The sequence below is a fragment of the Arachis ipaensis genome, chromosome B2 (genome assembly GCF_059453495.1).
Source record: "Arachis ipaensis isolate K30076 ecotype BB chromosome B2, ASM5945349v1, whole genome shotgun sequence".
NCBI classification, from domain to species: Eukaryota; Viridiplantae; Streptophyta; class Magnoliopsida; order Fabales; family Fabaceae; genus Arachis; species Arachis ipaensis.
The window spans coordinates 19,913,459-19,929,014 of record NC_142437.1 but is presented as its reverse complement, the minus strand read 5'-3'; the positions used below and the strand labels follow the sequence as shown (position 1 = coordinate 19,929,014).

Below are 15,556 nucleotides of genomic sequence, written 5' to 3'. Positions count from 1 at the left end.
GCTAACCCAAACACACACACACACTAAGTTGAATTGGAGAAATAACATAACAATTTCTGAATTTGAATTAAAATGATAAATAAATAAAGTTTCTCATACAATAAGCCTCAAATGTAACAAGGGCAGGTGACGTTTAGGTTTTCTCTTGAAAATACAATTTCTTACCAATTTGACTGATGATTATAAGAACTTAGTGCAAAAGATGAATTAAAATGGTGCACCAACAATAATAATAATAATAATAATAATAATAATAATAATAATAGTTAACAAGTTACAGATTTTAGAATTTAAAAAAAAAATAATTCACAAATGTCAAGTTCAGCACAATTAACATGCCAGTCATTGCACTCCAATGTTATAGTGGGACAAAGGCTTTTGCTATCATCAATGTAAAAAGAAAAACATGAATATACATTGGTATCCGGTATTCACTGAGACACTGACATCGACAGGTATCAGTTTTACTCTCTAACATATTTTGACAATGCATACTGTAAGATTTACAATTCAATTTGTAGTAGCCACTGAAAAACAGCACTCATCTCAAGCCACCTTGAGATAGAGCACTTTGATCTTCAAATTTTCCTCTTAAACCATTAGTTATGTAATATAGCATCAAAAGTGATTTTAAAACATGTAACTGGTCAAAATGCTAGGGCATGAGTTATGTATGGCTCCAACATTACTATTGACTTGTTTGTTATGACTTAGGAGAAATCCTCTTCTCACTGTTAGATACCTCTAATTGGGGTGGCAAGAGCTTCATAAAGCTTCCTTGAGAAGATTGTCTGGTTGAAGATGTTTCAGGAACTTCAGATAATTCTGATATCTCTGAATCAGACTCTGTCACAATCAGCATGACAAAATTTATGGTTACATTGCAAGAAACAGAAGGGTATGATACAAAAAACAAGAGAAAAAAATGGAATAAATGAAAACAGTGTTTGAATTTTGAAATAATTAAAATGGTCACAGAAGAAAGAGCCTACCAAAGAGTGACTTAATGGATGGCCTATTTGTTTTGTTCTGTTTCCTCTTTAGTTCAGCTGCAAAATAAGTGGATAGCAAGGTCAAGAACGAAGGCTTGTCTCCAAGGAAATCAAATTCAGGAGTTTATCTAAGTTATTGGAGCTTAGGTAATAATAAATTATAATATAAATAAATCCATGATGAAACCCTAAATATAAAAATTCATTTTGCAATATCATAATGACATAAAAATTAAAATAATAAAAACTAAAAGATCTTTCCTTTAGGATGATAACATATGAATCAGCAAGCATATACACCGAAACCCAAAATATCTTTATCTTTTCCATATAGGCCTACCAACTTGGGCTTTGCATTCTGCCTGAAGCATGCCACCCAATTGATTTGAATTGCAATATTATATTTTGTTTCAAGGTGGGAAGAATAATACAATATCATACAAGCTTCTTAACATGAAGTTCTGGACCAAATCTTCCACATTGGTTGGTTATTCCAAAAAGGTTAACCTAGACCTATTTACTAGTAATTTTGGTTGGACAACTAATGCTTTTAATAGTTTCTTCTCTGATGACAAGATTTTTATTTAGTTACCTATTAGAAGGAATAGTGATCTTCCAGTTCCACACACTTGTATATTTATCAAGGAGAAAATTTAAACTCTATGCTTCAAACAACAGACGAGCATAGAAATAAAGGAAATTGTATGCAGTTGAACTAGCTAGTTGATATGACTTCAACAGTTAAGCTTAATAGAGAATATGCTATTTTGAAGTGATCTTTTTCCTCTTATGGAAATGAAGGAGGAATCACTGATGTAGTCATTTAGAAACTAATGGTAAGATAATTAGACAGAAACGGCTAATCATGTTAATGATTTTTAATATATTGAACCATTCACTGAGTGTATCTAAAGAAACATCCTAACCAAGAGTTCCTTATTCATAATTCAAATGCAAACATTAATATCCCTTTTTTTTGGGAAAAAAATCTCAAATAAGCATTCTAATTAAAGCAGACTTCATCAACATAATAAATTAATATGAATAAGTGAAAAGAAAAGAAATAGCAGTTTACCCATCCCAGGAACTTGATAGTCGTTGACAATTTCAAAGTTCTTGTATGTGTATCCAACAAAATTCAAGTCCTTAGATGAAAGCATCTGTAATGAACAGACAAGCAAGACAAAAGAATAAGAAAAAGGAAACGGGGAGTGGGAAAATATCTGTAATGAGAAATCAATAACTAATATACTTTGTTCTTCCGTATACTGCCAGGTACCAAAGCATTATTAAAACAACATAAGACATCATCAACCAACAGAATGTTGAGCAGATGCTAAGCTGATCCTACGGATAACTTGATAATTTCCAAGAGAGAAGGTAATAACTAAGTTTACCTTCCTCCACGGACCATGTCTTGATGATGATTGAGTTTGGATGTCTGACTGCAGATGCAAAAGGTAAAAAGAGAAAAAATCAAATAATGTGAATGGGCTTAGGTAAGTGGCAACACAAAATAAGGGAGTTTGTGAAATCACATAAATAGTCAAATACCTCTTCAAACTTCTCAAAGTTCTGAGTATCTAGCTCATTATTTACTTCTGGAATAAATGCAGCTTCTATTTGATACAGCTTATCCCATTCAACACCATTGAAGAATGGGTGAGCCTGGAGACAACACAAAAGATAACCTATATATCCAGATACATAATATAACAAATCTAAGAATCTAGAAAAGGACACACCGTACAACACCTTTATTTCATCTGCACCTTTGGACCCCAACCTGTGGTTTACATTGCACAGAAGTTTACAAATTAGATCTTTAGCCTCTCGGGACAGCCTTGCTTCTTCGGGAAATTTCAAGTGAGATCTCCAGTTTACTATCTGCATAAATCCAGAAACTGATGAATGGTTCCTATATCTAATACACCCTCGTGCAAGAGCCTACTCCGGATTTGAAGCATGAGTAATTAACATGCATATGCTAAAATTCAACTTTTTTATTAGAAAAATGGGTTGGCAAAAGTTGAATCTAGACCTCTTGGATAGAGAAGTAGAGGTTTTGACACAATATTACAAAAGCTCAAATGATAGGTCAAGAAACATGAATGGTTTTTATATCTTCTTTTGTAGATAAGAAAAAAGAATCTCATCAATATGAGAAGAAACAACAACAACAAAGCCTTATCCCACTAGGTGAGGTCGGTTATAATGAGAAGAATGATAATATAAATTAGGGATCAGGGTTCCGCTGTACAAAAGAATAAAAACAAAAGATTTATTTATAAATTATAGCTTTCCAATCTCTCAACATATCTGAGAAGGAAAGTCCCCTTTAAAGATCATGAAGTTTATACCAATAGATGCTAGGCAGCTAATCCTATCCCATAAAACATGCTTATAAGAAAACCTGTCATTGAAAGCATGTGCACTACGCTCCAACCAAATAGTTCAAATAGTGGCAAAAATTGCACTATGCCATAAATATTGTCAATGAATGGTTTTCACTTTTCATATCTAAAAGTACAGATTTTTAACTCTCAACCGACAAGCAACATAGAAGGGAATCAGATGACATAGCAAAACATGCCTCATGGCAAGAAAAAAAAATCTGCCAAACAGCCAAAGGAATAAGAAAAAGATAAAATGCTTTCAGCACTGTCACTGCTAGCCTATTTGATGTGATAACATTTCCTAACACAGCAGTATAAGCAGTATAAATTGCATTTGATTAGAAGTCGAAAGAGAATTATCAATTTAACTTAGAAGTATACTACAATGGTTTATAACAGTAGTGAAAGAAAAAAAAGAGTAGTTTTCTATCGCAAAGAATACCTTCCTACATGTTGTCATCGGATCATCAGAATAAAATGGTGGATATCCTACCAGCATCTCATACATAATAGCTCCAAGTGACCACCTGTGAATATTATAGCCATCATTGTCAAAATAAAACATATAACCCTTAACCTTATATCACTTATTCCAAAAACATAAATGAAGAAAATCCAACATGCTTTGAGAAGACTTGAAAGAGGGGGAAAAAGCAAAGGGCAATGTTACAAACGGTGTCATGTGTAAAGAAGTTAAGAAATTTGAATCCCAAACTAGGGTGAAATTTTTCTTAAAGACTTCCCAGTAATGAATCAAATGAATAATGATGCTATGATACACCATACATATCAGGCAGAAATGAACATTAGAAAATATCAACATGAAAAAAACTCACCAATCACATTCCATTCCATAACCTTTCTTCAATAGAACTTCTGGAGCAATATAATCTGGTGTACCAACAGTGGAATAAGCCTGCAATGTTATGCATTCCTTATTACACAGAAAGTACGTAAACGGGAATAAAACTATAATCTGCTGTTTGATAAGTGCAAATGATCAATGCAAAACTTCAACCTTTGACCAGATCATAAGTAAAACAACCATACCTTTCCAATTACACACTGTCACAGACTAACAAATAATAGATTGCGATAAAATAAAGCAGTGAACTTACAAGTGTCCTCCTGTTCTGTTGCCAGTGTTGTAATTGTTCTCGCTGTGTGCGTTTTGAAATAACACGTTCATTAGATCCATTCACATTCGGAACCACAGAAAAATCCCCTTCTGCAATTGTACTACAATCTAATGGTTTACAAAGTCCAAAATCAGACAGTCTCAAGTGTCCATATCTATCCAGTATTAAGTTGTCAGGCTTGATATCCCTGCAAAGCAATATTGAAAAAGATATATTCATATTTATACTTTACAACAGACTAGAGTTGCTCTAATTTTAAAAATTATGAAATATGCATAAACATAAACGGGACTTCATTGATCTAAGTATTTCAGCATTAAATCCTTTTCACATGATGTGGATGGGTAGCAATCATGATAAGCCTTATAATTCTAACATTATCTATCAAGGTAACTTGGGAGTTATATCAAGCTCCAATGTTTCATTAGAAGCTAATCATACATAAGAAAGTTAAACATAGTATAATTGAGGAAACAAGAACCTTTTGAAAGCAAATAATGAATGAGATCTACATACCTATGTATATAATTGTGTTTATGTATAGATTCAATAGCCAGAATTGTTTCTGCTACATAAAATCTGGCTTCATCTTCTGTCAAGGTATCCTTTCTCATAAGCAGTGTCATCATATCCCCACCTGGAAGGTACTCCATAATAAGATATAGATGCTCATCATCCTGAAAAGAACAATACAGTTTGACTATGCAATTGCTGTCAACCTCAGCAAGTAGATTCCTTTCAGCTCTGACATGTTCAACCTGACAATTTACAAAATAATGAATGATACACTGACATAAGTGTAAAAAATCATATTCAATAGGAGAGAATAATCTAGCAAGACAAATGACAACAAACCTGGCCTCTGCGAAGCATCTCTGATTTCTTTAGCTTTTTCATTGCATAAACCTGACCCGTAGTCTTTTCCCTACAGACTCTGACCTGCAACAATTTAAGTTTTAGGAGAAGTTAAATTACTGGCAGACAGAAACACACAAATCAAGAGGGGGACAGGAGAGAAAAGAAGAGAAGCGGGGGAGGGGGGAGATAAGACTCAACAGGGTAATATTTCCAGCTTTTGCACAAGTTCCATGAATGAACTTGTAGTTAAAAGAGTGTGTTTCAGAAAACACCTTTTTTTTCCCTTTCAGTAGAAATCAGCTCTTTTATATGTAGGCACAAGTCTCTTCAGCATAATGAAAAATGTCTTTTCAAGTTTCTTTTTGAAGGAAAAAAATATAGCAGAAACAGAATTTTTCTTTTAGATTTGTTATTTATCCAGCAAAGCAGCAAGGTTATATATTCTGAGAGTTGGTACTCCTACTTAATTAATTGTATGCAAAAATTATGACTAACAACAGGATGTTGTAGTCTTGGATTCTTGGCCATATACTAATGCATATTGTCCCAATTATTCACATGAAACCATGATATCCCTGGATCTCTCTCTTTTTTCCAAACAAATAAATATATATGATGATACCCCAAGAGGACATTAGAAGAATGAATGCCTCATAAGCTCTTTTCTAGCCCATATTACCATTAAAATATCTTATTGTTCGTGTATCTCTCTTAAGAATTACTTCAGTTTTAATATGCACATAATAAATCAAGAGTATATAAAAAAGGAATATTTTAAATATATATCGAGGTAGCCTGCAGAAAATTAACTTCATTTTTAATTTTTATGAATGGAAGCAACTAGCCAGTCCACCAATACAAAATAATCATAACACGGAAGAAGAAAGCATAAGCAATCATCAGGTGACAAAAATACCACGTAAGTAGATACATACCTCACCAAATGCACCTTTGCCAATCATAGTCAGCAATTCAAAATCATCAACTCCCATCTTATGCCTTTGAAGGCGCATATATTCAGTTTCCTTTTTTTCCAAAAATTTAAGTAGGTTGTTTTGATCTTCCTCAGAGACATCAGCATCAGCCAACTTCTTTTCCAAAAAGGTACGACTGTGATAAACAAGTTACACATTATAAAATTTTACCATAAGATTTGCAAGCAACTAATATAATACAGACTACCACTCAAGCAAAGATAGTTATTCCAGTCCAGTCAATCTTGAAATGCTTCACTAAGGATATGGGGAGAATAACTACCGCTACAGTCATAACTGTTCATCTATCCAGCTCCCATAGAAATAGATTTTGAACCCATTAACTTATTACAACCTCATAACACCCATAATACTAGAACTTTGTGAAATGAGCCAAGGACCTCGGATCATGAGAGTTCCTTCCTCAAGAACAGAGAAGAGAGATATATTTAACAGCTTATTTTAGTGTTTAGGACTTTAGGGCAACTCATTGTTTCTACAAATAGTCCTTCAAAACACATGGATCCCAAACAGGTGAAATTATAGCAAATGAACTTATTAGACTGAACTCCAAATGATACATAAGCCACTTTCAATCTCCAAAGTCGCACTTCATTTGAATATCCACACGAGTATGTTAGAACTGACTTAATGTTCATGGGAAATACAAGCTAAAACAATATTGTGAAATTCAACAGCTCTTTTTGCAAATTGAATTGTATTAATGTGAATCATGGCATTCCCTCAAAAAAACAAAAGATAACGATGTCAGCAAGCACTCTTCACATATTTACATAAACATGTGAGAAAAAAACAGTTATGATGGTTTAGTGACAGTTTTATTTGAGAAATGGTAGTGGATATTGCCACACCCAAATTGACTAGTGATGACTAGTGAATCTAAGATTTGGCATCAACCAACACTGTCATGCCAGCTATGGGTATAGGCAAGTGAGTTAGATTCACCTGAGCACTTTCATGTATGAAAATCAATTATCACCTGAACAGACTAAAACCAGTAAAGTAGGAAATCGTACCGCTCCTTCCTCTCCTGAAGATTCTTCATTTGCTCCTTGTAATGGTTTTCAATATACTGCTTTGCTGCTGCAACCTTCTGCTTTGTGTCATTGGAAAGAGAAGCTTCATCAACCACTACACTCGAATCGTCTGCTCCTCCTCCGTTGTTATCATCCTCCTTCTTCTTTCCAAACCCTTTTGTTTTATCACGAGGCTGAAACTTCTGAAACCAACTCCTCGCCGAATCCATTTCCTCAACGTCAGTGTTGGGCACTTCACACACTAACTACCATCCTTTGTGCACATTACCAATGTAACTACATATACATAAATAGTATTAGAACAAATTGTTACATAGATGTGCATGTGCATGAGCTATTGAGCTATGATTTTTACTCACCATACACACACAAAGGGAAAATCATTTCCTTTTTAAAAAAAGAAAAGACCCCCCCCCCCTCTCTTTCGTTTTTCATGCGATTTCCAATTTTTCATATGATTGAATTTTTTATTACTTGAATTCAGATACTCACAGAATATAAAAAAATAATAATAATAATGAACCGAAAGATTCTCATGCAGTACCTTCGAGTCCTCAGCTTGAAAGCTTTCTTGTCCGGAGGCAAAAACCGTGGGAAGCAGTGGCGCGAAGCCGCGGAATTAAATTATCGAGATACTTATAGGGATTAAGAGAACTAAAAATTGAGCTTGAACCGAAGAGAATCACGTTTTATTGGAAGAAGGTGAGAATTCGAAGGTACTTATGATCCTCCGAAACCCTAGAGAGAGAAGAAGCGAAATTTGGGTATGTGAGGGAAGTGAGAAGAAGGAGAAGAAGAAGAAGAAGAAAAAAGAGAAGAGAGGGAAGAAAAAAAGAGGACTTGTGTGTACAGTATAGTGTTCTCCGCGTGAGATTTTCTGTTGTCAGTTGTGTTGTCTTTGTGTTCCTTTCTTACAATACATATTTATTTACATTGCATAACCATTTTGTTATGGTGTTTAAATGGCGTTGCCTAGTTTATTAAAAAATGTTAAAAATTAATATTTAATTATTATATTATTTTATAATTATATAAGAGAGAATATTTTGGGGCTAAAAATGCTGGTTAGACGTGTTTTGGTATTAGTATATATTTTTTTTGAGAATATTTTAGAAAAAAAAAATTTTTTAATATACAAAAATTATTATTTAATAACTAAAATCTAGTTTATATTTTTTTATTGTTTATCAACGTTAACTAATATGATTTACAATATATATATATATATATATATATATATATATATATATATATTATTTGAATTAATTAGTTAAATATTCATTAAAAAAATAAAATATACAAATAATAATATATACATCAAATATATGAATCATAATTACGTTGATTTTTGTCATTAATACGGGACAGCTAAAATTTATTGACTTTAGTTAAATTTTTATCAAACTTTAGACATTTTTGGAAACTATATTTTAAAAAAATAAAAACATTTATGATTAATTTATAATTATAAAAATATGTTTATAGTTACATACTAAGTAATTGAGTACATACTAAATATAAACAAATTGTTTTAAACAATTTAATTATAGTGTGAATCATCAATAAAACATTTACTAATTAATAGAAATAATAAACATTCATTAAATTTTCGTAAATCATGTTTTAGCATAAATAGATAATTAATATTTTTGTGAATCAGATTTTGGACATTTAATAAAAATAATAGGCATGTTACATGAATAATGTTTTAGGAAAGTATCTCAATACCTAATTTTATGCGTAATTTTTAGGGTAAATTACTTTAATAAACCAAGTTCAATCCAAAATTATTCAAATTCTCTAAAATGGAATAGGCTACTTGAATGACCTAAGTTGTATTTTTATATAAATCGAATTGATTAAATTCGATTTATACAAACTGATACTAAATCGAAGCCATTAAATTCGAATTGCATACAAATGAAAATTTTGTATAAATCGAAACTCATAGTTTCGAGCACTAAATCGAAACAATAAGATTCGATTTGTATTTGTATGTAAACCGAACCCATTCAGTTTGATTTATAAGGGTAAATACCCTTTTCGGCCCCTGAGCATTTTAAATTGGGACATGTCGCACCTTTATTATCCAAAAACCTCAACCAGGTTCTCAACCATCAACATTAGTGAACGTATCGACCCCTGTGACTGGTTACCAACAAGTTGCCTGGATGACGTGTCAGGTGGAGGCTAAGTTGTCAAATGCAAGTGCCACGTGTCACTAGAAATTGTTGTAGGGACTAAAAACCCCCCTCCCTGCCCAAACTGTTCTCAGCCCCACCGGCAACACCCTCCACTCACCACCCCTCCCCAGCACTCCTCCACCACCGCCACTGCCGCTACCACTACAACCGCCTCACAACCTTCTCAACTCATGCGAGTCATCCACCTCTTCTTCTTCCTCCACAACCTCCCAAAGCTTCACCCAATGGAGGTTCTCTCTCCCGACAACACCTTCCACCACTACCACCACTACTCCTCCGCCACAACAACCACCAACAACTCCACCACCGCTTCTACTTCCCAACAATCTCGAAGAACTCTTTCACCTCTCCGAGCTTCAACTCACTACCACCGCCTCACAACCTTCGCAACTCATGTGAGTCCTCCACCTCTTCTTCTTCCTCCACAACCTCCCAAAACTTCACCCAGTGGAGGTTCTCTCTCCCGACAACACCTTCCACCACCACCACCACTACTCCTCCGCCACAACAACCACCACCAACTCCACCACCGCTTCTACTTCCCAACAATCTCGAAGAACTCTTTCACCTCTCCGAGCTTCAACTCACAATCGGCTCCGAATCCGACTGCGCCGCAACCATCCACCTTCTAGAACGTTCTCTCGTCCCAAACCCTCCTCAACAGCACATATGAACACCTTATCCCAGCACATACGACGCCGTTTCAGTTGCAGGGAGGGGTTTTTAGTCCCTGCAACAACTTCTAGTGACACGTGGCACCTGCATTTGACAACTCAGCCTCCACCTGACACGTCATCCAGGCAACCTGTTGGCAACCGGTCACAGGGGTCGATACGTTCACTAATGTTGATGGTTGAGGACCTAGTTGAGGTTTCTGGATGATAAAGGTGTGACATGTCCCAATTTAAAATGCTCAGGGGTCGGAAAGGGTATTTACCCGATTTATAATGATACGTGGCCATTTAGGTAAATCGAATCTAATAGGTTCGATTTGGTATGTATTACATTATGTGAGTAAAGCGAATGCAATTAATTCGATTTATATATTACTGACGTCTATAAATACGAGTTCAACGTGAAATTTTTACCATAGTGAGATTCACAATGGCTAGTGATGAGAGTTTTGTAGCTCTTGTGCATTATAGAGGGTCCATTAAGAAAAAAATGTGATCAGATATTAAGTTTACTGATAAGGACCTGCTGAGTATTTTCTCAAACCTTCGACGAGTTTTGCTGAGTTTAAGGATACTATACTCCAGAAACTAGGTATGCTTGGCGTCAAACAGTTGGAGAAGTTGTTCTGTAGAATCCCTATATCCGTGTTACGTGATGATGTGAAGTATGATTCATTTGTTATTGGCAGTGACAAAGACTTGCAAGTTCTGCCCCATTGTCGCTGTTAGTTTCCCGAGGTGAGAACTTTGGAACTGTTGGCTAAGCTTGTAGATGTGGTATCTAGTTATGCAGGTTCGAATCAGAATCCTCAATCCTCAGGACATCCAGGCTTCTCTAGTTCCATGCCTGTTGGTGCCTCATCGGTTGCGCCGGTCATTGCATCCGAGGCAGTTTTAGTTGCTTCTCTTTCTTTTGCATTCAATCTAAACTGCAGTGGTGATGCCGGAGTTGGTGAGACTGGACCGTTGGGGGAGGTAGCATTTGCGACGCCCGATTCTCCTGCAACAGTCTTGGTCTTTGGAGAGGTTGGAGTACCTGATGGGGTTGAGGATGCACTGCATGATGATGATGATGATGATGATGATGTGGAGTTCGCCACAATAGCGGATGATAGTGACGATGAGACACCACGGCCGACTCCAGCTGTGGGTGGGGGAGCATCTAGTTTGGGTAATAATCAGTTCCCCTCACACTTCTCAGCTTTGGACTTGGATGCCATGGCACCTCACGGGGATCCAGGAGTACCTGTTGGGTTCGGGGATAGAGAGACACAGAATACAAGAGTTGTATCTGAATTTCAAGTTGGTTAGCAGTTTCAGGATAAAGAAGAAGTCGTGTTAAGCGTGAAGACTTATAGCATTCGCCATGGGGTTGAGTACAAGGTATGGGAATTCGATAATCGCAAGTACTATGGCAAGTGCAAGGAGTTTGGCAGCGGGTGCACATGGCTCATTCGGGTTAGCCTCCGCCAGTGCAGAGGTATTTGGGAGGTAAAATGATACAATGGTCCTCACACTTGTCTAGACACATCGATATTTAGTGATCACAGAAAGCTTGATTATCATGTCATATCGGCCTTCATACTACCCATGATTAGAGTTGATGTTGTCGTCTCGATAAAGGTACTGCAGAATGCCACGGAGGCACACTTTAGGTTCAGACTGACTTACAGGAAGATTTGGATGGCTAAACAGAAATCCATGGCCCAGATTTATGGAGATTGGGAGGAGTCATATAATTACTTGCCACAATGGGTATTGGGTGTTCAGATCATGATGCTAGGTAGTGTTGCGGTGTTAAAGATAAGTCTTGTGCGGGTTGGTGGGTAGGTGGATGACTCTGCAGCTTATTTTCATCAGCTTTTCTGGACATTCCCACCGTGTATTGAGGCGTTTAGATATTGCAAGCCATTGGTCAGTGTGTATGGTACCCACCTGTATGAGAAATACGGCAGTACACTGTTGGTCGCGATTGTACAGGACGACAACTCCAGCATCATTCCTATTGCATTTGCACTTGTGGAAGAGGAGAATGCAGAGTCGTGGTCATTATTTCTATCTCACATGCGACAGCATGTAACCCTTCAGCCAGGTATACTTGTCATATCAGATAGGCACAATGGGATAAAGGCTACATTGGAAGCTCCAAACGGTGGCTGGCTTCCGCCTACTGCATATAGGGCTTTTTGCATCCAACACGTGGCTGCATATTTCGCACTGAGTTTCAAGGGTAAGGATGCACGGAGGTGGTTAGTGAATGCTGCTTATGTCAAGACCGAGGTCAATTTTCACTACTGGTTTGACATTCTTCGTGCCGAAGATCCTGCTATGTGCGACTGCGCTAATCAGATTGACTATGCACATTGGACTCAGCATTGGGACGAAGGTAGGAGATTTGGACACATGACTACGAATATATTTGAGTGTGTGAACTCGATACTAAAGCGTTTGAGGAACCTTCCAGTCTGTGTGTTGGTGAAGGCCACTTACGGGAGATTGGCCGAGCTATTCGTCCGGAAAGACAAAGAGGCCGAGGCACAGTTAGGAACTGGGCAGCAGTTTAGTCAGCATCCGATTAAGGCAATTAAGGCAAATCTGAAGGCCTCAAGGTGTTTCACAGTGACTTTGTATGACAGAGACAACTCAGAATTTACTGTGGCAGAGACCACTCCGACAGAGAGTTTTTCACTGGCACATACAGAGTATCCCTCACCGATCACACATGTGATTGCGGCTATTTCCAAACACTTCACTATCCATGTTGTCCTGCCTTGGCTTGCTGTGCATATGCACGCCTGATCTGATCCTCCGCAACCACGTCAAACTACAACACATGCTGCACCCTGTTGGCCCAATGAATGTGCCAACTCTGTAGCGTATCAGGAAACCACTGATCTCCGCCTCTCCTGCCCTTCGACATCAGAAAATCTATGTTCAAGGCAGCACGAGGTCTACCCTGAACCCCACCAAACTACGGCAACACCCGATCTACCGGATGCCACTCAATGACAGTGAAATCGATCAATGATGTCGTAGCCCTCCACAACGACATATGTCGTGACTCCAATATCTCGAGGTGCACCACCTGAACAACATCCGGCAAGCTATACGGCATCCACAAGAACTGTGCATGTAAGTAGTTATCGTTAGTCACCATAAATAGTAATAGATGCAAATACAAATTTACTTATGTTCAGATTGAAACCAAAAGATAGTCACATCCTCGGGTTAGAGTAAATCTATCATAAGCCTCCAATGCGCTACACGAGGCCCCTTGTCGCTCAACGTGGCCTGATAACCTGACCATCTAAAATACATAATATTTAATTAACAATAAAGTAAACACTCATATTTTTAGAAAGATGATGCATAGTTAAAGGGAGAGTACCTGGATGCCAACAGCCAATAGAAAACATCAAATCTGTCTGGCCAGAAACCAGGAAATCTCTAGAAGATCCCCAACTAGAGGAGCTACAATGGACCGGCCAACTTGACGACATTTCTGTTCGCCACACGGCACATGCACCTGAATAGCCATGACAGTGCAGCAGACCCCCAGCTATACTGACCCATGTCCTCTAGTCTGGCAACATAGAGTAGCCAACGAATGTGGAGGCAGGTACCTGACTTATCCTCGAACAGCTGTGTGGATAGGAGCATCATGATATACGCACGGGCATACCTCCTAACCGTTTCATCGTCTGCCCCATGCGGCAGCTCACTAAATGTCTCCTGAAACCATGTACACTTCACCGTGAACTTGTCGATGCAATTCGCAGGAGGCAAAACACTCAACAGCTCCTCAAACCATACCCACGCTGGCCGGCCCCCCTCAATATGTTGCACAAAGTCCGTAAGGTATCCATTGACATACTGACCGTCGATAGGGAGCCCTAACTGGTATGTCACATCCTGGAGCATGATCGTGCACTCCCCGAATGGCATGTGAAAAGTGTGCGTCTCAGACTGCCATCTCTCCACGAATACACTGACCAATGGCTCGTCCAGTCGAAACCATGTCTCATTCAGTCTTGCAAGATGGTATAAACCTACTATCTGCAAGTACGGAACGATCCTATCGTCCAACAGCATACCGTGTTGCTGTCTCATGCTACTGATGCAGCGATGGGGCTGCATAAAGATAGAAAATTTGTTATCACAACCATCACAATACAAATTTTCAATGCATGAAAATCCACATACGATAAACATGGCATGCTCTAACTTTAAAAACTTGTTTACAATATCGCCCAAACTTTAGTAATCGAACCAAACACAAAACTCTGAATAACTCATGAACAAATTTCATTAAAAAAAACAAAGCATTTAGTCCCACATGTTTACAGAGAGAATACAAAAATGATTTAAAAACTGAAAAAATCTAACATATCCTAACATTTCTAATCATAACTATCCAACTCAAAAAATCACAATTACAAAAAATAATTATATTACTCTTTTCAAAGAACTCAAGAAATTTATAGCTATCGCTACTCATAAACTAAGTCTCGTTGCACATAAGACTAAGAATTTCAAAATCTAACATATCCTACATTCCAAAACAATCTTCTTAGGTACCATTCAACTTATCAAAATCTAACCACCTAATAGCTTACTACTTCTAATATACACTTATATTAAAAAAAAACTTTTCCTAATCCCTAATTAAAGATTCTAACCAACTACCACACGATTTATGTTAACATTACTAGAATGACTAATCTTTGTTTAAAAAAGAAAATTTTCTTCACTAACCTCGAGGTGGATGGCGCCAGCAATATGCGCGACTCCATCTAGTCGATATAGACAATTCGGGTCGTCCTCCATGTGTCCAGCTTCGATTTTTCCTGGGCGGCTTTCCGAAAATTTTGGATCTCGGTGGTGGGGTTGGGTATGAGATTTGTATGTTTTGTAGTTCAAATGAATGAAATTCGATTTGTATATATAGCAACATTAAGAATAAATCGAATCCATTAGATTCGAACTATTTGAGGGAGATGTTGCTTGTAAATCGAATCTATAGGTTTCGATTTACCATGGGCAGTTGTTTCACGTGTCTAAATCGAACTGAATGGGTTCAATTTACATGCAAATACAAATCGAATCTTATTGTTTTGATTTAGTGCTTATATTGAATTTGAAGTCATTAGTTTCGATTCATACACGATTTTTATTTGCATGCAATTCGAATCTAATAGATTTGATTTATATAGAAATGCAACTTGGGACATTCAGGTAACCTTTTTCGTTTTGGAAAATCT

The 15,556-nt window shown here is 37.1% G+C and overlaps 1 protein-coding gene across 1 annotated transcript; it reads right to left on the bottom strand.

Annotated features, from left to right (window-relative positions):
* Positions 1-260: 260 nt before the first annotated feature.
* Positions 261-8,341, bottom strand: LOC107625020 (uncharacterized). The gene is made up of 14 exons (XM_088504972.1): positions 7,962-8,341; positions 7,397-7,693; positions 6,321-6,495; positions 5,383-5,466; positions 5,044-5,285; positions 4,507-4,714; positions 4,225-4,304; positions 3,831-3,915; positions 2,748-2,879; positions 2,547-2,660; positions 2,390-2,437; positions 2,068-2,152; positions 993-1,049; positions 261-846 (listed from the first exon to the last, which is right to left on the bottom strand). The coding sequence occupies exons 2-14, from the start codon at positions 7,624-7,626 to the stop codon at positions 704-706; spliced, it is 1,683 nt and encodes a 560-aa protein (XP_088361098.1). The 5' UTR covers positions 7,627-7,693; positions 7,962-8,341; the 3' UTR covers positions 261-703.
* Between the last annotated feature and the right edge of the window lie 7,215 nt (positions 8,342-15,556).

Coding starts and splice junctions, on each gene's coding strand:
- LOC107625020 (XM_088504972.1), bottom strand. CDS start 7,626: ATGGATTCGGCGAGGAGTTGGTTTCAGAAGTTTCAGCCTCGTGATAAA. Junction 6,496..7,396: donor CTTCAGGAGAGGAAGGAGCG/GTACGATTTCCT, acceptor TGTTTATCACAG/TCGTACCTTTTTGGAAAAGA. Junction 4,715..5,043: donor AAACACAATTATATACATAG/GTATGTAGATCT, acceptor ATTGCTTTGCAG/GGATATCAAGCCTGACAACT.